This window comes from Castanea sativa, chromosome 1 (genome assembly GCF_040712315.1).
Source record: "Castanea sativa cultivar Marrone di Chiusa Pesio chromosome 1, ASM4071231v1".
NCBI lineage: Eukaryota > Viridiplantae > Streptophyta > Magnoliopsida > Fagales > Fagaceae > Castanea > Castanea sativa.
This window is the reverse complement of record NC_134013.1, coordinates 28,762,989-28,785,000: the sequence shown is the minus strand read 5'-3', so window position 1 is coordinate 28,785,000 and position 22,012 is coordinate 28,762,989. Positions and strand designations below refer to the sequence as shown.

The window sequence follows — 22,012 nt, the reverse complement described above, 5'->3', positions numbered from 1 at the left end:
CAAAACGAGTAAAACGAACCCAGTTCTGATATTCAAACATGTTTTTGTCCATCCTCATAAAGTTAAATGAGAAGGAGGGCTTTTCTAGACCATTTGAATAAAACTTCGACATCTTTAGCACCTGTTGAAACGAATCATCATCCAAACTGGTTGCACAGTTTTCACCTTCTAGGGGTATATCACAAACCCTAGCAGCCAATAGAAGCTGTCTAAGAAAACCTTCTGGGCTACCGACCGGGTTCATCTGTCTTTCTAACTCATCTTGCATTTCAAAACATGTGCAGCACATGGTAAACCCATACCTACCAAACATGCGAGCAATTGGTAGATATCCATCTCTAGTTGAAGTATTGTAATAGCCAGCTGTTAACTCTGATGGATGGGATTCCGTACCATAATGCCAATGGATACCAGCCACTTTTGCTGATGTATTAACTTCAGTACCCCTGAAAATGGTTTCAGCTTCCCTACATATCCTGTCTCCATGCAGCAGCAGCATTCCCGAGTACCATTCAAGAAAAAATTGACCATATGGTCTGGTCCAAGACCCATCATTGCTTCTGAAAAACTCAGTGTGTTCAGGATTTTGCATTAGGTTACCTGCACCTATGGGGCCCCCATCTCCCCATTCACGCATTCCTATCTCTCGTGCACAAGCATTCAAAGATGCAAGCATATACTAGCAAGAGCAATTTGAGAAAAAGAAAAAAGAAGCAGGGGAATCAAATCAATACAACAGATGAAAAAATAATAGAAAAAATTACATTTTAAAGCCTATGAGTTTAGGAGTTTAACAAAATAAACCCTATAGTTTCAAAAGTAAAACATTACACGTGAGGACCTAGATCCTTTTAAGCGGAATGGCATTGGGTTTATGAGCCGAGTGTATAATTTGTTACTTTTTCAAACCTCAAGGTTTAATTTATTACTTTTGAAACTATAGGGTTAAAAGTGTAAGATTTTCAAACTAATATTAAAGAACAACTGTGTAAGAAAGACCCAGCTTGTAAACAAAGCTGAAGTTTCTACCTACCTTATCATAGCACTGAAACTCTCCAAGTTCACGTGTGCGCCATGCCCATGTTAGCTTCTGTGTAGGGCATGAAGGGTATCTTAGTTCACCAGCAGGACCCATCCCAACTTGAATTCCCTGAAAAATGAACAGCCAATACATTGAGCACCTAATTTAATATCAAAGGGAATCTATGACTATGCCAAACTTCACGGCATCATCTTACTGTTATGACAACCCCAAGAAATGGCCTAAATGTGTCTCTGAAGTTCCTCATAAAATCTGTATATGCTTGGATTGGCGATCGCCCCCGCAAAACAGGAAGAATATCACATCCAAGTGAAATATATTCCATGTTCCTTCTTCCAAATCTGTCAGAATACGCTAAATCTGGATCTTTGTCAATCTCTTGAAGTACCCATAGAGGAAGAGGAATCCTTTAATTTTATGAGGACAACTTTCAGAGTTAGCAACCACAAACAACAGCTTTTGAATAAAAACATCAAGAAAGACCCAACATAAAACTTAAAGCAGATTAACTCCTATTTCAGACTAAACATCAAATAGGATCAACCGCAAAATATTAAATGGAAAAATGACTAACTAGATTTATAATTTTGACACCTACTGTCAAATAGAAGTCATGATTTAAGGATTTCCTCTCACTCTAAAAGACTAACGACAAAAACATGGAGATGTCAAATAAAAAACTATTTGCATATATAGCAGCATTACATTTTGAACATGCATAGAGAAATCTCCAAGTACCAAAATAAGATTAACCACAAGTAAAACTGTAAAAGCCTAAAAAAAAAGTTCCATGTCGACGATATGCCCCCATAACCAGCAATAATTATCTTATGCATTGGATATATGCATCTATCCTCTAATAACGTGGGGCTCCACAACAGTGAGAGACCCATGCACCATGAGAGTGTAAAATGCATATATCCGATGCATGAGATACTTTTTCCATAACAAGAGGTAAGACAGCCCTTCAAATATTATTAAGTATTTAAATCATCCAGCTTGACAGCTAAATCAATGCATCTGGGCTCTTAAATTAACACAACACCTCAAAAGTCTCTAGTAGTCTAGTGATAAAAGCAATCAGTGTCCGGCAGGCCTTAAATGTGTCATTTGATTTCACGAAATAAAAAAGCAGTGCTGAAAGTAAGAACCACACTAGGAAATTGTTTATATATCAGAAATCAGCACGATCCCATGTACTACTCCAGCAAGCCATCCAATACAAAAAAAATTATGACGTGCCCTGTTAATGGATGCCCTTATGGACGGTTTCGGTAGAATTTTATTAGCTTTTGCTATTTTCCAATACAGGTAGGAACATTTTGAAGCTTCCTTAATGAGTGCGGGCACTCATTTACAAACGCCAAATATGGCATAAGCTCAAAAAGTCATGTGGAAAATTGTACTTTTTGAAATAGCTGTACTACCATGTATCTAATACTAATTTTCTAGATTTTTAGAATATCCAGAACGACCCACAATTCGAAACCTTCATGATAACCACTAAATTAGTTCTATATCTAAATTAGTTCTCAAATCTCAACAATGTATATTTCTCAGGCATTCTTTCCTTGGAATCATTCTATGCAGAAGAAAATAACTTACAAAGATTAAGTTTTTAAACATTTAAAGCACGCACATTGGAATAATAAATTCATAATCGAAACATGAAAAATAAATTTTGATTAAAAGAAAAACAAAATTTAGAGAGGGTTTAGACTGACCAGTGAGGATCGTCAGGCCCAGCGGCACACTGATGAAAGGCCATGACAGCACGGACCTTCAAACCGCACCGTTTCGCTAAGGCAACGAGGTCCAAATACCCTTGCCAATTGTAAACCCTAGGTTCGTCTCTCTCCACTAGTCCCCACCAGACCTCGACGACGACGCCCTCGACACCGGCGGCCGATAGAGCCTTGAACGACTGGGCCATGGTCCTGCGACGCCGGACTTGGCCGCCGGAACTAACGGAGTCGACGGGGAGAGTGACGAACACCGGCGATCCTAGCCTCCGGCGTTGTGGCGAGGAGAATTTATGGTAGAGCTCATACTGGATGTGTTCGCTTCCGCCTCCGTTGTCCGGAGAAACGGAGCCGCCGGCGCCGGAGGGTTTGGAGGAGTTGAGACGCGAAGAGATGGCGAGTCGACGAGTTAGGGGAGGGTGAGGTTGGAGTCGGCGAGTGAAGGAAATGGAAGAAGGGGAGCGAGTGGGGGAGCGAGTTGACTCGGACCGAGTGCAGCAGAAGAAAGCTGAGAAGCTTGGCGTTGAAGGAGATGCGATCGCCATTCAATGAATTTCACTGTTAGTTAGGGCTCTTTCCTGATATATAAATAAATTTCGTATTTCTCACAAGCATGAGAGAGAGAGAGAGAGAGAGAGAGAGAGAGAGATAAATGACTCGGTGAGGACTGAGGATACAGTGAAAGAAAGGGAGAGAGCGTAACGGGGATCACAATTTGATCCGGGACTTTTTTTTTTTTTTTTGGGTGTATGTGGGGTGCATGGAATTGTACGGTCTGGATTCGATTATTAGTGGTTAGATGGGTTGAAGGGCCGTACAAGCAAAGCTGGATGCTTCGAGTATTGACTTTGACAGGTGCAAATGCAATGGCCAATGAATTGTGCGTTTGACTCCGTATTTGCTTAATTTGATCACTCGTACTGAAAAAGAGTGCCAATAAGATTATATACAAAAATGAGAATGATTGTGATATATAAATGATTTTTTTTTTTTATAACTCAATGGTTAGAATAAATGGATTAAACTTTAAACAATTTCATTAAAAATACCAATTGAGCTATAAGCATCTTCTCAATGGTTATTATTAGTATTTAAGAATTGTAATTAAAATTTTATTGGATGATATATTATTTATATATGAGAATTTCGGAAGGAAGCAATGTTGATAGAAAATCTATCACACGTTCAATTGTTATTACTTTCTTTTGTTTTAAAAGGCATAATCTATTTTAAATAGACTTTTAAAACGACATTTTAAATGATACACTTTCTGTACAAAAATTAGAAGGTCATTTGGTAACATTATTCTAGTAATATTGTTTGTACTTTTTAAATATGCGTGTGAGTAAAAAAATATATAAAATTACGTATAATGCTATTTAAAAAATAAAAAGTATTACCCAAGCAATCATACCAAATGGCACCCAAATCTCTACCATAAAGTGGATCTTTTCTCAATTTCATAAACAAATAGTAAAGGATAATAGTCGAGGATATTATAGGGAGGAACCATTCAAGCTGATAATCTTTAAAATAGTTTATTGTCATTATTATTATTATTATTATTTCTCTTTTAATCCCGAATAATTTATTGATTAAAACGACAATTGAAGAAGCAAAACATAATGTGGGCATCGTAAATTAAAATCATGCGACAAATAATGGGACTTCATCCTATGTATGTACACTGTACAAGGTTGAAAAGGAACTTTAGGCTAGGCCCAATCCACCAGTGGCATTACACAGAGCCACCGCGTTTGGGATGAGAATAAATTTTAGGCATGCAGGCCAGTGTTCTAAGCGCACGTTTTGAAAAGGAAAGTAGACGCGCATTTGAGTTTTTTGTGTGGGTCTCATACACTGTTCACAAGACCCGCAAATACTTTTTTCAGCAAAATTTTCATTAAAACTGAGTCCCACAGCACTATTCACACATTTAAAATTTATTTTATTACAGTGTTTTCAGTTTTCAGCAATAAGCAATATCTAAACAAAGTCTAACGGTCAGTCTGTTCAACCTACCTGAAAACTAGAAACTACACCACAGAGTCGCACCAGAAAAGGGAATGAAACAACAGTCTCAACCCAAAACTATTCATCTGTCAGTCTCTCTTTTCTTCTTTTCTTTTCTTTTTTGTTTTTTTTTTTTTTTTGACAGATAACACATACAACAGCAGTCGGATAATAAGATACAAGGGGGAGGAGACATTACAGAATTAATGTTCAGCAATACACCCACAAAAAAAAAAAAAAAAAACCCTTCAAAATTGGAAAACTGCAAAGCTATACAAGAAGAATAGCCACAATAAGGCATAAAAAGAGCATATAAAAAGCATGCTATTGATCATTGACTAAATAATAAAAAGGTACAGTAAATATAATGATGATAAAATATGACTAATGCATGATATGAATGTCCTAATATTATGTTGTTTGTCACCAATCCCACATAATGAGCAAGTATACTGAGTACAAAAGGCAAGAGACCGAACTCTATGAAAATTGACATGTAACAGTGCCATGCTTTCAGACACCAAATTTCGGTGAGGGGAAGAAAGGAAAAAGAAGGCCAAAAGATTAAAAAATGCAGGCTTTTACATTGCTGCTAAATTACCCCCAACCCAACGCTTCAGCACCATCGACTCCAAACAAATTGAACTGCTATCACTAGCACATTAGACGCATCAGGGAGTGATGGAATCTCCTATCTCATTCCTCCCATACCATTGACTTCCTTTTTAACTTAGTAATTCAACTTTTTCTGCCAAGATAGCAGAAATGTATGGGTCATCACCGACTTCTTCCATGGCAATGCAAAACTAAAATGAACAATTGAAAAAAAAAAAACCGACTCCGAGCTGCTGAGTGAAACACTGACAGCCGACCGACCAAACATCTGCGCCCAAAAATGGTGACGACCTGACTCATTGTATGCAATCCCAGACCCCACTCAACACACCCAAATGCATGCAAAGAAGAAGAGTATACGAAGCAGTTGCCTCAAAAAGAAATGGCTCGACTGATGGCCAACTTGGCCCATTCAGCAGATTCCCTTATCAAATGGTCATCTGATGATAAACATTCACTTAGAAAGTCTTTGCTTGACACAGATTGCTGAATCAAGGGACCTGCATTACTACCCAGGGTATCAGCTAGATCTCCAAGGACCCCAATCGCCGTCTTAGACACCGCATCATCCCTAAAAGAAAACAAATAAGGAGGTAAGAAACTAATAATTGAGATAAAAAAAATAAAGAAAAAATTAATAGATTCCATTATAACTTACATGTCCTTCTCCATATACAAACTATCCAAGAACTGAAGAACATGAGGTGCATAAGGCATCAATAGCTGGGTCTTCGAAGACCCCTTAAACCCCTGAAAGATCCCCGAGTATGCCTCTAGAATTCCATTTCTCAGAGAATTGGTATACTCCAACATGTCGTCGTCAGCACCAGAAATATGGGCAGATAGTTCTGCTGCACTTTGAAGCATGGGCATAGCATATATTAAGTACTTCTCAAAGTTTTCTCCAATTGCCAAAGCAATGTCACCAAAGCATGAAAATATCGGGGGCTTTACAGATCGGTGCAACTGGTTGCTTGACAAATCCTTGAGAAGCTGGGTCATTATTCCATCACAGTAAGGCAATATCTTATCCTCCAGCGCTCTGCATATGTCCCCAACTACACCAACTGTAATGGCACAAACCTGGTAGTCCTCGAAATTTTGAAGGCCCATTTCCAAATACCTATAAAATTCTGGCATGTATTTTACAAAATCGGCACCTGTTGCATAGGCGAGAGCTCCAATGGCAAGCATAGCCTCCTCATGAGCTGTGGCACTTCGAGAAGCAAATACTCTTAAGAAAAGGGACATCATCTGGTCAGCATACTGCATGAAGACATATTTCGATTGCTCGGATGACCCCAGTTTCTGTATAATGACCTGCAAGCAACCACAGAGCAAACCTTGTAATTCATTCTGCTTCTCCCTCTCATCAGACGAAAGCTTCTGTGCCTCAAGAGTTTGGTGGAGCTCCATCATAATGACAGGAATTAGTTGCAGCACCATTGAAGCTGTCTCATCAGTAGAACACCTCACAACTTCGTTTAAAGTCTCATAGGCTGCAGTGCGGAGGCGTGACTCTCCAGCATCTTCTCGGTGAGTCACAGTGAGAAGAGCTTGAACAATTTCCTGGAAGAATGGAGTTAGTGGAGAAGATGAAGATCCCGCATCCTCATAACCCTGGGCCAAGAAATAGAGAGCACCACAGGCTTTCTCCGCAACATTTGGTACATCTTTCATGCTCTGAAGCAGAACATTAATAATCTGTTGAATATTTGCCTGGGTAATTATGGGGGTCTCCAAAGCTGACCCGTGCAGAAATTCAAACATTCTTCCAAGAGTCCAAGCAGTAGTGTCCTTCACATGGTTATTTGGATCATTCATAAGGGCAGTGAGCATGAAGTTCAAGGCAATGTTAACAAGTGGTATGAGCTTGTCTGGGGATGGACCTTCCAGAATGGAACCAAAGGCATAAGTAGCAGCCTCCCTTTGCCTCCAATCTGGTTTTGTTATATTCTCTTCAATAAATGGCATTACAAGCGGGACAACATCATCTCCAACCGTTCGTGCAACCAAACCCAGGCATGTGCCTCCAGCCATTGCAATGTTCCAAGCCCCTTCGTCTTGATCTTGATCCTCATCCTGCTTAAGTAGTGTCTCTAATAACATGGGGACAAGAACAGGAAGTGCCTGCTTAACAAAGTAAAAGCAGGGAACATCAGAATCCCCAGTAAAGTCACCTCCATATTCTTCTAAAATATCTATCTCCTCATCACATATTGAACTCCAGAACTCAATGGCTTGAAGAGCGACTGGCTCTTCATCTTCCTTAACAGCCTTTGCAGTGATGTTAAAGATATCGTGTATGTAAGGAGCCAATTTCTCATAGTAGGTTGAAGATATGGCAACCAAACACTCAAAAGCAGCTTGTCGAATCCTCAACTCTGGAGAAAGGGTAGCCTCACAAACAACTCTCATTATGTAATCACGTTCCATATCATTGGAAAAGTTTGCCTGAGCAAAACCTAAAGCATTGTACAAAGCTCGAGTAGCGGCAAGCCTAACATCATTGTTACTTTCAGAAGAGTTCATACCCTGAACTACAGCAGTAAGAATCTTGTTTACGTGATCCTGTTCTACGGCATCTGGGGAGACTTCTTCACAAATATACCCAAGAGTTTCCAGTGTTGCCTGCCTGGTATTGGCTGGAAGCTGGTGAATATTAGACAAGAGCGACCCTATCAGTTCAGGCCACTGTTTATGTGGTAACTCAATACCTGCAACCTTTGCAATGACTTGTGATGCAGTTGATCGAGCATCCAGAGCAGGAGAAGAGAGGGTCTTTAACAAGCATGCCTTGATCTGAGTCTTCACAGAGGGATCCAATGATAACCATCTTTGCACAAGCTCAAGTTTCCTATGTTGTTCTTTGGCATCCAAGGCATTCTTCAGAATCAAGCCTGCTAATTTACGACTCTCAACGGGCTTATCATCATTCGACAATTCCCCAGCAAGAGAAAACAAGAAACTTGGAAGATTTTGGTCTTGAAATTGTTTTAGATTTTCTTCTGCCTGCTTGCGCAGGGTGCCATCTACTGCTTGTGCATTTAAAAGAACTTGAGTCACCTCCATTGCCATTTGAATCTGGGATCAACAAATTAAACCCACTAATTAGACAAGAGATAATTTATATGTTAATGTATCCAACACCACCCTTAGACATACAATCAAAAAAAAAACAAAAAAGTAACCCACATTTAATGTAACTCACCAAGTTGCTTTAAATCATAAAACTAACAATGTGTTTGGAAGTTTGGCAGGAGAGGAAATTAGAGGATAAGGTAGGGGAGGAGAGGGGAGGGGAATGATTACCCTTCCCCTTGTTTGAATATTTTAAAAATTAATTCGGGGAAGGGGAATAGATATCACTCCCCTTAGTTTGGATGTTTTAAAAATTAAGTATGGGGAGGAAAGGAAAGGGGAATGGTCATATAAGTTGACAATTATTGTAACTATATTTTGCTAATTTTAAAGAGATTAATATAAATTGAAATCATAAGGGAAAATTGACAGTTTAAATTTTTTTTAAATATAAATGGAACCCCTTCCCTCTCCTCCCCCTCCAAATTGTCCCAATTTGGGGGAATTGAAAATGAGGGTTTGGAGGGTTAAGATACCCCTCCCCTTGTTTGAATATTTTAAAAATTAAATCGGGGAAGGGGAATAGATACCACTCCCTATAGTTTGGATGTTTTAAAAATTAAGTATGGGGAGGAAAAGAAAGGGGAATGGTCATATAAGTTGACTATTGTAACTATATTTCGCTAATTTTAAAGAAATTGTTATAAATTCAAATCATAAGGGAAAATTGACAGTTTAAATTTTTTTTAAAATATAAATGGAACCCCTTCCCTCTCCTCCTCGGAATTAAAAATGAGGGTTTGGAGGGTTAAGATACCCTTCCAAATCCTCTCAGACCCTTCCCCTTCTCGATTTAAAAAACAACCAAACAAGGTTCATTAAACCATCCCCAATCACTTTCCTCTACCCCCCTCTCCTCCCCCTCCATTCTAAGTGTAAATCTACTTAATATATAATATGAAAGTACAAAAATTATCATTACGAAGAAATAAAAAGGCAAAATATTGAGACACTTAAAGATCATTCGGGTAAAAAAAAAGTGCTCTTTGGTTTCAATCCTCACAAAAATTTACTCAACAGACCAATGGGAAGAAAATTAATGCAAAAAATAACAGCACACCAATCAGCTGTCATTACAAGCCCTAGGTAACTATCAACTGCTCATCTCAATCGGAAAGAAAGCTAATCCATCCAGCAAATTATCATCACGATCAACATTAATAAACCCTAAATCCACTATTCTGTTTGTTTACTACAATAACAACAATATCCAAGCCTTAGTTCCAAAATTTTGGGGTTCCAAAATTTTGGGGTCAGCTATGGATCCTCAACAGACTCGTTAGGTTAGCCACATGAATTCTTTTCCATTGTTCTATTATATACAAACTCATACTCTCTGTTTACTAGGAAAATTAATAAGATACAAAAGGAAAATAACATCTTCTATGTCATATATTTCCAAAAGTAAAAGCTATGGATCCTCAATAGACTAGTCAAGTCAGCCCCATGTATTCATTTCTGTCATTCTATTATATCCGAACTCATACTCTCTGTTTGTTTACTAAGAAAAAATAATAAGATTCAAAGGAAAAATATCATCTTTTGTCATTCGCAATATTTCCAAAAGTAAAAGCACTCTGCTAAGTAAGCAAGCACTAATTTTCTCAACTCTACGAATCCAAACATTTCTGATAAACACTTACAGAAACGATTCCGTTCGATTTTATGCTCCGACGCCCCAAACCGAAAAATCGGATATCTAAACGTTTATCAAATCGGGAATTACCCGTGTTTTCTGGGCAACCAAACAAGAGTAAAACGAAATTCGAGAAATCTAAATTCGAAGTGAGTACTAAAACACTGACTCAGTTGTTCTGATCACCAAAAAAACGAACTCAATGCAAAACCCTAGATATAAATCCTAGATCAGATCAGGGATTTGAAAGTGAAAAATCGGAGCTCAGACACAGTGAGATAAGTAAGACTGAAGAAAAGTGCTTACCGAGTTGGTGAGTTGACTCGGAGACTGAGCGAGCGAGCGAGTGATCAAAAATCCGATTAGCGAAATGAAGAAGAAGAAGAAGAAGAAGAAGAAGCAAGGAGCGGCGAGTCTGAAACCCTAGCAGAGAGTGTGGGCAAAAGGCAGAGACGCCAATGTAAAGCTGGGATTTACAAAAATAAACTATATCTCTCTGATTTTCTAATTGGTCCTCAGGTGAGTCCACGCGATGTTTTCAGCGCGTGGGACCGTGGAGTCAATTGGGTGTTGTGATTGGTTCTTGTTGTGGGTCCAGAAGCGGCTTTTCGGAGAGGTTTGATTTGAGGGTGGGAATGTGTGATTGGTCGGAGGTCACACTCGCTGTGTGGGTGTGAGTGGCCGTGGTTCGTCCGAGTATTATTATCGCCGTTATCATTACAGTTGTTCATTTATTTTCTATGGGTTTGATATGCTGTAAGCCTATAATTACTATTTTTTTCCTTTTTCGCTGTGTTTTTCTATTTTTCTCGCTGGTTTGTAGCCTCTTGAATATTTTTTAAATTTTGTACCGTTAGTCAATCTATTATACACATAAATAAAAAATTCCCTTTCCTTCTTACCTTGTATCATGTATGATGTTGCAATTAGCGATGTAGACTAGACAGTGCAACCTATGTAATTGGATTAGGTTGGTAAATGAACCAAATTATTTATAAATAGTTCGAGTTTGGCTTTAAAAAAAAAAAAACTTTTTTATGTTTGTTTGTTTATAAAACAAGCTAAGTTCAAGTCTAAAGTTTAAGATCAATTATTAAACGAGACAAGCTAAAACATAATAATGTGTTTGTAAACATAAAGACTTGAAGTAACTATGTATATAATATTATATTTTTATATGTATACTTGTTCAAATATATATTTATATAAACTTGAAATTAAATTGTATAAGTTTTTTAATAAATTTATATGATATTTAATCATTATTTGTAACTTATTGATGATATAAACATTCTATTAGTATTAAAATTTCATATAATTTTGAAGTAGTAAAACATTTTAGTCATGGTTTCATGATAAATAAAAATAATAATAAGTTAATCAGGTAGCTCATGAGCTTGAGCTTGCTCAGCAAGAAAATGATTCAAGCTTAAACATATAATTTTGTTTGGTAATGAGCTCGAGCCTGACTCGTGTTTGAAAAAAATAAGATAAATGAACAAACTGAAACTTTTAATACTTGGCTCAACTTGTTTGCAAACCTAAATTGGACTATTTTGTTACATAATTCTCAAAAACTCCTATTGAGCTACGTGACAATGTTGGTCGATTGACAACATCTAGTAAGTTTTATTATGTTGAGTGCAACCTTGGTCAGTTTGGATTGATCATACGAATGTTGACATCATTAACTTGAGGGACACCCATAAAAATAGAGTTGAACGCAAGGATGAAACATTAATCGAGATCCTTAATGTCATAAATCTTGTTGAAGGCAAGGATGAGCAGGGGTGAGAGATGGTAAGGTAAAATCTAGTAAGGTTAAATCAATGGGAATGAGAGATGGGAAGGAATGAGTTGGTAAGGGAATTGGGTTCAACTTTTAAGGTTTTGCCAATGCTAATTAGTTTTGTCAAGGTATGTTGATTTATAGAGGGCAAGACTTAGATACAATGCTTTAATGTTGTTCCTTAAGTTCCCTTCTTAAGATTATGTCATTTGGCATTTTTTTAATAGAATGAAAGTGTATATTTTAGTTAAATAGTTACATAGCAAAATCTTAAGAAGGAAACTTAAGAAACGGTTGAGGTACTATACATAAGTTTTGTCAATTTATAAAACTCCTATTTGTTATTTTTTATATACTCCCTTTCAAAAATCATTCACACTTGTTTCTTCTTACCTTTATAAAACCCCTATTTGTTATATACCTTTGTTGTCAACATTATTGTCAACTTATACTTAAGTTTTGTTATTGATAGTGAAAAGTGAGACCCTATATTATACTGATGGTTTTGTTCCTATTTATTTTTTAACTTATTTAAATTATTTGATTATGAACAATTTTTAAAAATTTTACTGTAATTTTTTACAATGACACTATATTTTTACATAATTTAATTTTTAGCTACTTAAAAAAATTTGTTGAAAAAACTCAAATTATATTATATTACTGTGCAGTAATTTTAACGGATGGTTTAACAATGCCTACCATCGTACAGATTCTACAGAAGCAATTGACAAGTGTACGGTAAATGCTTGGCTCAAAAAAGTGTACGTTGCAAATCTATAATCATAATCTTTTATAGTTGTCTGTAATCATAATCATTGTCCTATTTATGACAACACAACTTTTCATTTTATCTTTGGTTGGAGATTTCAACGATCAAATGAAATACAAGATATATTAAAACAATTGCATATTCGGCTTTGACAGTGAATTACTAGTATCAAACTTGAAAAACACGTGCTCATCATTTGCCTACATAATGGTTAATAAGCATAATTATAATTTTATATATATGCCTCTCAAAAAAAAAAAATATAAGCATAATTATAATTTTATATATATATATATATATATGCCTCTCAAAAAAAAAAAAAATATATTTTGTGGAAGCAAGAAATTAGCCTTAGCTTAATGACTTGTCTATAATCACAATTAATTTTTATTATAAGCTTAATACAATCCGTGATAGGAGATTTGAACAAGGAACAAATAATTCTCAGCTTTATAAAATGGACGAGGATTTCATGCACACTTGTGTGCAAGATTTGCTGCAAACAGGGTTAGGTGACAACAATCCATGGTGACACTTGTCCTAGTATCATGTGAAATGCACATGATTAGTTTTAGTTTATATTGTCTGTTAACCAGCGTTTTCTTTCTCTCTCAACCATCAAACACGCAAAAAGGTATCCATCTCTTTTCTCTGAAACCATGACTATGATTTAGCACCAAAAAAAAAAAAAAAACCCATCACTCTTTCTCCTCTCTCTCTCTCTCTCTCTCTCTCTCTCTCTCTCTCTTCAAAATCATTAGATTCTCTGTCCATCTTTCTTCTCCCCTCTTCCTCCTCCTTCATTCCTCTCATCAAAAGCCACAGCCACCTCAACCAATAATAAAAAACTCTTGTTGCCAATCCCACCTAAAACTGAAGATCCAACATGTAACAAGGAATCCTCCCAAAATTTAGATTCCATCTATGCATAGTGAGGATTTTGGCTATGATATGTGCAAATATTTTGGAAATCGGGATTTAGATCTGGTGCTAAATCATTGGGGATGTTTAGATGCCAAGAAAATATTCAAGACTGAAATTAATATACCGATCTATGCGCAGTGCGGATTTTAGCTTCGGTATGTGCAATCTCTTTTGGAAATCGGGGTTTAAATATGGTGCTAAATCAATTGGGTTTTATGGGGATTTTTTTTTTGTTGGGATTTTGGATTCTTGTTGTTTGGAAGCCAAGAAAATATTCAAAACTGAAATTAATTTACTTTCTGATGAATGAAACTAATTCAGAGCTTCTTGAGATGAAGGCAGATTTTTCTTTGGTTAGTTTTAATGCTTAAGATGGCAAAGAGAGAGAAAGGTTGGATGAAGAAGAGAGAGAAGGGATTTGATGGCTTGATGGGTAAAGAAGAGAGTGAATTTGGATTTTTTGAGAGAGAGAGAGAGAGCTGCTATAATTTTAACGGAGAAAGTTAGCTCAAATTTGATCATGTGTGTTTCACATGATACTAGGACAAGTGTAACCACAAATTGTTTCCACCTAATCTTGTTTGCAGCAACTCCTACACACTTGTGTGCAGGAAATCCTTGTCCTTGTAAAATTGTGTCAAATACTTTATTCATACGATTATTTCTTTTAAATTTCTTATTAAATGTTTTGCTCTCTCTTTTTCTACTTTCTATCTTTATCTTTCACTATCCATAAAAAATCCGCTTTATTTATTTGTCTTCTTTCTTTTTATATCCTCCTTCTTTCTTCTTTATCCTTATCATTTGCTTAATTCTCTTCATTTTCTTCTCCATCATGTGCCATTGTAGGTGTTGTCCTGGTATAGTTGGGCAATCGTCTGTCCCTTCACCCTCTTATTTTCTTGAGGTTATGATGAACAAAGACTTTTGAGGCCTTTTGTTTTATTTTGATAGTTATATGTTGCATTAAATGGAACTGTGTCAAGCGAGTTGCAGTGGATTCATCAGGAAGATCTTGAAGGACATCCTCAGACATTTTGCGCATACCCCTGCGAGATGTCTTTGATAGCTCAAAACACGGATTGGTGTGGGCAGTGTGATCAATAGGCTTTTACCTTGGGCGACTCAAGTGGTTTACTCATGCTCAGGCCTGGGTACTATTAGGTCAGATTCGAGGTTTAAGATCTTGAGGGTGTTTATAATGACTTCTTGTTTTACCTTTGATTCGTACTCCGGGGTATAAGTCTTTGTAGTAAGGCCTCATATCTTGGAGCGATATGTTATGGGCTAGTTCTAATCTAAGGCCCAATACTTACTTGGGTTTTATGTGTCACTTCCCTATATATGTGTGTGTGTGTGTGTGTGCATACTTTCATTGTTTGCCAACATCATACATGTCTTTTTCTTCTTCTTCTTCTTCTTTTTCCCATTTTTTTCTATGAGATAACCCTCTATTTTAATATGATCTAACTGTAAAAATAATGCATTCTTGAATCCTAACCGTTATCCTCCACACTCCATCAATACTTATACTTGTAGAGCAATTATTACGCCAAGAGTGCGTGATGGTACCATACATGCCCTTTATTTCGGTTAAAGATGCATAGACAAAAATTAAAAAATGGTATCATACATGCCCTTTATTTCGGTAAAGTTACTTAAATTTAAGATACATTGCATGTAGAGTATAAAAGTATACATGAAGAAATTGTTTTGTTGTCGTCTAAGGCATCATTTGGGAGTTCATAAGGGAATGAAATAGAATGACCATAAGGGAATGAAAATGAATGAAATAGAATGGAATTAAGTAACCTTGATTGGATGTTTTAAAAGAATGAAAATGAATGGAAAAGAATGAAAATGAATGGAATATAAGTAATCTTGTTTGGGAGTAATATGGAGGGAACGGAATGAAATCATTTTATGACAATATTATTATTAGACCCCTATTTTAAAATAAAGAATTGAATATATAGGGATATTTTGGGAGTTTTAGTAAAAAATTCATTAAATCTAATTTCATTCCCTCCCAATTTCGGGAGGAATGAAAATTTGAGGTTTTAAGGAAATAGAGAGGAATAAGTGTTCTCTCCTACCCATTCCATTCCCTCTCACTTAAACTCCCAAACAAGGGAATGGACTTTCCATTTCCTCCATTAAAACTTTCAAACAAAGGAAGAGAAGAATATTCTAAAATTATTATTTTCATTCATTTCCATTCCATTCTATTCCATTCCCTCCTCTCAAACGAGACCAAATAATTTAAATTCAAGCTCAACAAAAAGTTGAGCTTGTATCATACACTTTGAAACCAACCAAGCATTATTTCAATTTATAACCATTTTCCATCACAATTTGAAACCAATCCAATTTTTTATTGTTAATAATTCCAAAACTCATCATTTAATTTGATCCAAGATTCAGAAAACAAATTGTTGACAACACCATGATCTAAAAACAATAGTCATACATTTTAAATATATTTCATTATAACTGGATTTTAATTACTTGATTGTAAAATGTAAAACATGATAAAAAAATCATTCTATCACAATTAGGGGTATTTACGGTGCGATTTAGTGAGGTTTCGGGTGGTGCAGTTTGGCCAAAATTATAACCACACCGCACCTCAGTTTTACGGTTATAATTGTGGTGCAATACAGTGTGATACGGTGTACAAGGTTTTGTTTGAATAGTTTTGGGCTAATATATTGGTCACACACTCCCACATATTCACCTTCTCTTTTTGTTCAAAAAAAAAAAAAAAATGCAAACAACTCAAGTTAGAAACAAAATCACAATATATCATCTCATCCATAAAGCTTCAAGTCAATGTCAAAATAAAAACCTTAATAAACACGAAAATCACAAAAAGATATGATTGAAGTAGATCTAATCTAAGATTTTGAAGGGCTTTAGCTTTTCCCACCTATTTTCCTCTTCCTATGTCACACCCAATCCAAAAATATATATGTATATACTCAAACAAAAATTAAAATATGATGAGGGTGTTTTGGAAAGAATATTGGGGTCCATAAAACAAACAAAGCCCAACAAGAAAAAAACTGACGGTTCCTTCAAAACTGTCGACCTCACAAGAACCGTTGGTTTCCATGGAAACCGACGACCAAGCAGACGGATCAACAACAAAGCTGAAGGGCATGTCACCCTGACAGACCGACGAAAGACTCTTAATTGACAGAGAAGCACACTAGCGGGTCCTACATGGCCTTACTTGGTCTACACACAAACTCACATACGGAAACATCTTGCATATCACGCACAAAGGCAACATCACACGATTTTCACCTCCCAGAATAGAGAGTATCCCTAAAATCTCGATATCATCAACTCCACCTCGTCCTTATAAGGAAAATCCCCCTATTCTCGAGATCTAGAGCTCTTCCCCACCACTTTATAAGTAACAGTTCACCTCCTTTTCCAGGTATGCTGAAAATCTCTAATTTTCCCACTATAGAGTTCTTCGAAGTTTCTCATTCACTGACTTAACCTTTGGAGAGTCTCTGGCCGGTACCACGTTAGTGCCTTCTGCTTGGTTCTTGTTTTCTTATTCTGCAACTCACTAACGATTTTCGTGCATTATCAACATACATAACATAGTAATCAAAAAAGAGAGAGGAGTGTGTGAGACTTAAAAGAAATAAACCTGAGAAAGATGGAATGGCTTAACTTTGAGATTGAAGGAGAGATCATGAAAGTGATATACACTAATAGTTTGATTTAGATACAATCAAATTGAAACATTCACAATAATAAGCACCACATAAAGAAATAAAAACTAAATACATAAAGAGGTCAATAAATTACCATATTTTATTACTATAATATGGAACAATAATTTGCATATTCACTAATGATATTCTTACAAGATTTTCCCTAAAAAATTGCAATATATATATATATATATATATATATATATATATATATATATATATATATATATAGTTTTTTGTTCTTAAAATTTAAGAAGTTTCTTTTTCATTGATAAACTATTGAAAATGTAAAAAATTTATTTTTTCATCCCTGAATTAAAGTTGTAGGGACTTGAGGACCGAAGATGGGAAGCACCGCCGTAACTTTCAGCTGTTTCTCTAGAAGGAGCATCCAAGGCCCAAGGAGTGAGGTGGTTTAAAGATAGAATGAGAAGTGACGGAGCGCTCATGGGGGATATAATGGGTGCAGATGGGTGCCTCAGGGGTTGAATGAGATCTTTGTATGACATTTCTTGTAAAGTACCACCTGTTCCTCCACATTGAATGGTTGACAACAGTTTTATCAGTTGCATTAATGAGGAAATGACCTGAATAATGGATTTACAGCTCAACAGTTCCTTCCACCACCTTCACTAGGAGTCTAGTTGGACAAGTTCCTAAGGAGATTTTGGAGAATTAAAGATGGAGGGCTAGGATATAAGATGCCATGAAGTATATAAAGGAAGGGGATTCTCAGATAAAGGGGATCCCAGCAGGAATTGAGAGAAAAGGAGGTAACAGAGAGAATAGTAGCTGAGTGAGAGTGAACAGTATTTGTAACAACCAAGAACTTTGTCATTGGGCAAGCTTGTAAAGCTCCATTCATATATTAAAACCTTAAACTTTTGATATTTCTTTTCCTATCTGTGTCCTCAGGCAAAACCCACATTTGTTCATCTTGCTCTCTATACAAATATCTATTGTTTTGGACTGGGTTTAAAAAATCCAACATCACTGTTTTTGGTGGGCTCGGGCTACCTAATTTCGTGTTCTTACAAAAGTTGTCAATTCTATTCCAGTTATGATTTCAGTTGACATAATAGAACGGAATATTGTAGTATTGATTTATTCATATGTACAGTTTCGGAGTTATTAATATTATTATTATTGCAAAATAAATATATTTAAGGCCTCGTTTGGAAGGAAGGAATGGAATGGAATGGATTGGAAATAAATGAAAAGAATAATTTTAGAATATTCTTCCTTTCCCTTGTTTAGGAGTTTTAATGGAGGAAATTGAAAGTCCATTCCCTTATTTGGGAGTTTAAGTGGGAGGGAATGTTATGAGTAGGAGAGAACACTCATTCCTCTCTATTCCCTTAAAACCTCAAATTTTTATTCCTCCCGAAATTGGGAGGAATTGGAGGGAATGAAATTAGATTTAATGAATTTTTTACTAAAACTCCCAAAATACCCCTATATATTCAACCATTTATTTTAAAATAAGGGTCTAATAGTAATATTGTCATAAAATGGTTCCATTCCATTCCTTCATGTTACTCCCAAACAAGATTACTTACATTCTATTCATTTTCATTCCTTTATTTTAAAACATCCAATCAAGGTTACTTAATTCCATTCCATTCCATTATTTTCCATTCATTTCCCTTACTTAAATACATTCCATTCCTTTCCATTCACTTATGATTCTTCCATTCCATTCCCTTATGAACTCCCAAACGGGGCCTAAATTTTTGTTACATAATGCCTATCATATCCAATTATTACTTCAAAATCAATTAATATATATATTTATAATATTATTATTACATGTCATGTCATATATGGGATTATGAGTGAATGAATAAAAAATCTTAATTATTAAAAAAAAAAAAATTCATGTGTAAGTAAAAGTAAAAAAAAAAAAAAAACACATTCTTATTGAAAATAATAATAAAATTTCATATTTGAGTAAAATAATGAAACAAATAGGTTTAGGAAACAAAATAATGATTTGTTTACATACTAGCCAAAATCAAAATTTAGTGGAATGAATCGAAACAAGCTGAATGAACTAGAGTTTAGAATGAGATTGGATAGAGGAGTGATTTGTACTAGTTCACTGACCATGATAGAATTTTTCGACCATTTTAAGTGAAACATAATTAAATTAATAACATTGCCCTAAACTATTTAAAATGTTTTATGATGATTTTTTTAATATAAAATTTTAGGGACGAAAAGCAAAATTCATAATTTTAAGGACTAAAATAATATTTTTGCACACACACACACACACATATATATATATATATATATATTTGTATTTATGTAAATAAATATTTTGAAAACACACATATTTCACATCATTATTGTAAAATAATTTTTTTTATGCCATATCAATTGAAACTAATTACTACTTACCCAATAAATAAATGAACAAGAAATGAGGGAAAAGTACACAAACCATTGTAGTTTTTCCGTAAAATACAAAACCTTTTGAAGCTTTGAGCAATATACTTAAATTCTTTTGGTATTGTTATATATGTAAACCGTTAACTATCCATGAAAATAGTAGTGAATTGCTCATATGATAACACTTGTACATATTTATAATTGTATTTTGAAAACACACATATTTCACATCATTATTGTAAAATAATTTTTTTTATGTCATATCAATTGAAGCTAATTACTACTTACCCAATAAATAAATGAACAAGAAATGAGGGAAAAGTACACAAAACCATTGTAGTTTTTCCGTAAAATACAAAAACTTTTGAAGCTTTGAGCAATATACTTCAATTCTTTTGGTATTGTTATATATGTAAACTATTAACTATCCATGAAAATAGTAGTGAATTGCTCATATGATAACACTTGTACATATTTATAATTGTATTTTGAAAACACACATATTTCACATCATTATTGTAAAATAATTTTTTTTATGTCATATTAATTGAAACTAAGGCTGCGTTTGGTTGGGTGTAAAATATTTTTCGAGTGTAAAATAATTTCAGGTGAAAATATTTTCGGGAAAGGAAAATATTTTTAGACGTTTGGTGGCATTTTAAAAAATACTTTGGAAAATATTTTCAAGTGGTTGGTAACATTCTGAAAATGCAAATTTTTTACTGATTTTTCACATTTTCTCAACCATTTTCTCACATTCCAAACAAATTTTATAATAGAACATTACAATCCATCAACTTCTAAATAAACAAAAATCAAATAAAACACCATGGCCAAATCAAATTAAACTGAGAAAGGGAGGAGGAAGATTGGTGGGTCACCGATCTCGCCGGCGCGATCACGCGCGTCGATCTCGCCCGGCGCGAGATCGCGCGTCGATCTTGAAGGAAAAATTCTGGTTTTGTATCTCATACAAAACACATAGCGGAAGCAACAAACAAGGATCTATTTCATTCATGATTGATAACGTGCACTATGTAAATTTCAGAATTTAAGAACAAGATGGCATATCTTGGTGTGGAGAAATTCAAAACAAAGATTAGAAGCACTTGGGAACACTTTTAATCTTCACTCCAATTCCACTTTACGTCCAAGATGTGTGGTCTCTCAATCAGTTTTTCAAAGGGAGAATGAAAGTGTGTCTCACACTCTCTCACACACCGTTTCTTATTTGTTTTCTTTCTCACTAATAAAAATTATGTATGTTTCTCCCTTTATAACTAATGGATTATCTAATTGGGTTGGCCTATTGGGCCTTTCCAATTGGACTTTAGTGTGTGGCTTGAAGTGGGACCAAAAGGGACCAATAAGACACTAGCTCTAATGGGCCTTGGGCTTTTCCGTCAACTCTTGACAAGTCCAAAGTTACCATTAATTATATTTAATACCACTATATAAATATAATTGCACTCTAGGCCTTATTAATAAATTATATCCCAAGACTTTATTATACACGTAACCCCTTCATAAAATATTCGTAGTAACACAAAATCATAAATGTAGACTGCCACTTTGTAAATTACTACATCTTATCCTTGAGTACCCGGTTTAATTCTTTAAAGTTATTCATTATATATTTATGAAATCCAATTTCATAAATATATACTTTAGCAATTTTTTACTAAAGTGGTTATGCCTAACTCTTTGAATAACTGAACTATTAAACTTATCTCAAGGGACTATTTTATATCTCCATCAAGAGACTATGAATTCCATCTTGAGAATATATGTTCCATCAACACTAAATGTGGCTGCCCAACATACTGAGGTTTTGACCGTTATTTCAGATCTCACTCCTGATATATCAAAGCAACTTACACTTCATGATCAGGTCCATTATTCTCTCAGGATTAAGAGTTCATGCAAATCGAAGTCGTGAGATTTATTATTCATTTGACAGTCATTAGGAGAATAATAAATCTCACAGCGGTCCTGTTCAATATGTTTTAACTCTTAAAACATATCAATTAGAAGCTTCCACTTCCATGATCAAGACAAATTATCTTAGTTGACACGTTATAGTCTTCGCAGATGAAATGCCCAATTTCATCACCGACTACGAACTATTAATTCTGAGTTTACAAAGAACTTGTGATTTACATCTTCTGTGACTTTTCACATAAATCACATACAATGCATCTCATGGACTA

General features: G+C 35.3%; 2 protein-coding genes across 3 annotated transcripts in view; both read right to left on the bottom strand.

The window, feature by feature from the left end:
• LOC142622588 (beta-amylase 1, chloroplastic-like) overlaps positions 1–3,506 on the bottom strand; it is a 3,994-nt gene extending 488 nt beyond the window's left edge. Inside the window, exons 1-4 of the mRNA XM_075796103.1 lie at positions 2,767–3,506; positions 1,239–1,449; positions 1,034–1,150; positions 1–679 (exon numbers count right to left, since the gene is read on the bottom strand). The exon at positions 1–679 is cut by the window's left edge and continues 488 nt beyond it. Coding sequence (XP_075652218.1) covers positions 1–679; positions 1,034–1,150; positions 1,239–1,449; positions 2,767–3,329 — 1,570 coding nt within the window. The 5' untranslated portion in view covers positions 3,330–3,506. The remainder of the gene's footprint in view (positions 680–1,033; positions 1,151–1,238; positions 1,450–2,766) is intronic.
• Positions 3,507–5,103: 1,597 nt separating this feature from the next.
• On the bottom strand, positions 5,104–10,646 carry LOC142611646 (importin subunit beta-1-like). Of its 2 annotated transcripts, none has more exons than XM_075783751.1 (3): positions 10,496–10,646; positions 6,071–8,496; positions 5,104–5,983 (listed from the first exon to the last, which is right to left on the bottom strand). In XM_075783751.1, exons 2-3 carry the CDS (start codon positions 8,488–8,490, stop codon positions 5,785–5,787), a joined length of 2,619 nt encoding a protein of 872 aa, XP_075639866.1. In that variant the 5' UTR covers positions 8,491–8,496; positions 10,496–10,646; the 3' UTR covers positions 5,104–5,784. The 2 variants fall into 2 exon arrangements, with proteins under 2 accessions (XP_075639866.1, XP_075639858.1); XM_075783743.1 differs by lacking the exon at positions 10,496–10,646 and adding an exon at positions 10,197–10,369.
• Positions 10,647–22,012: the final 11,366 nt, after the last annotated feature.

Coding starts and splice junctions, on each gene's coding strand:
- LOC142611646 (XM_075783751.1), bottom strand. CDS start 8,490: ATGGCAATGGAGGTGACTCAAGTTCTTTTAAATGCACAAGCAGTAGAT. Junction 5,984..6,070: donor TTGTATATGGAGAAGGACAT/GTAAGTTATAAT, acceptor GTTTTCTTTTAG/GGATGATGCGGTGTCTAAGA.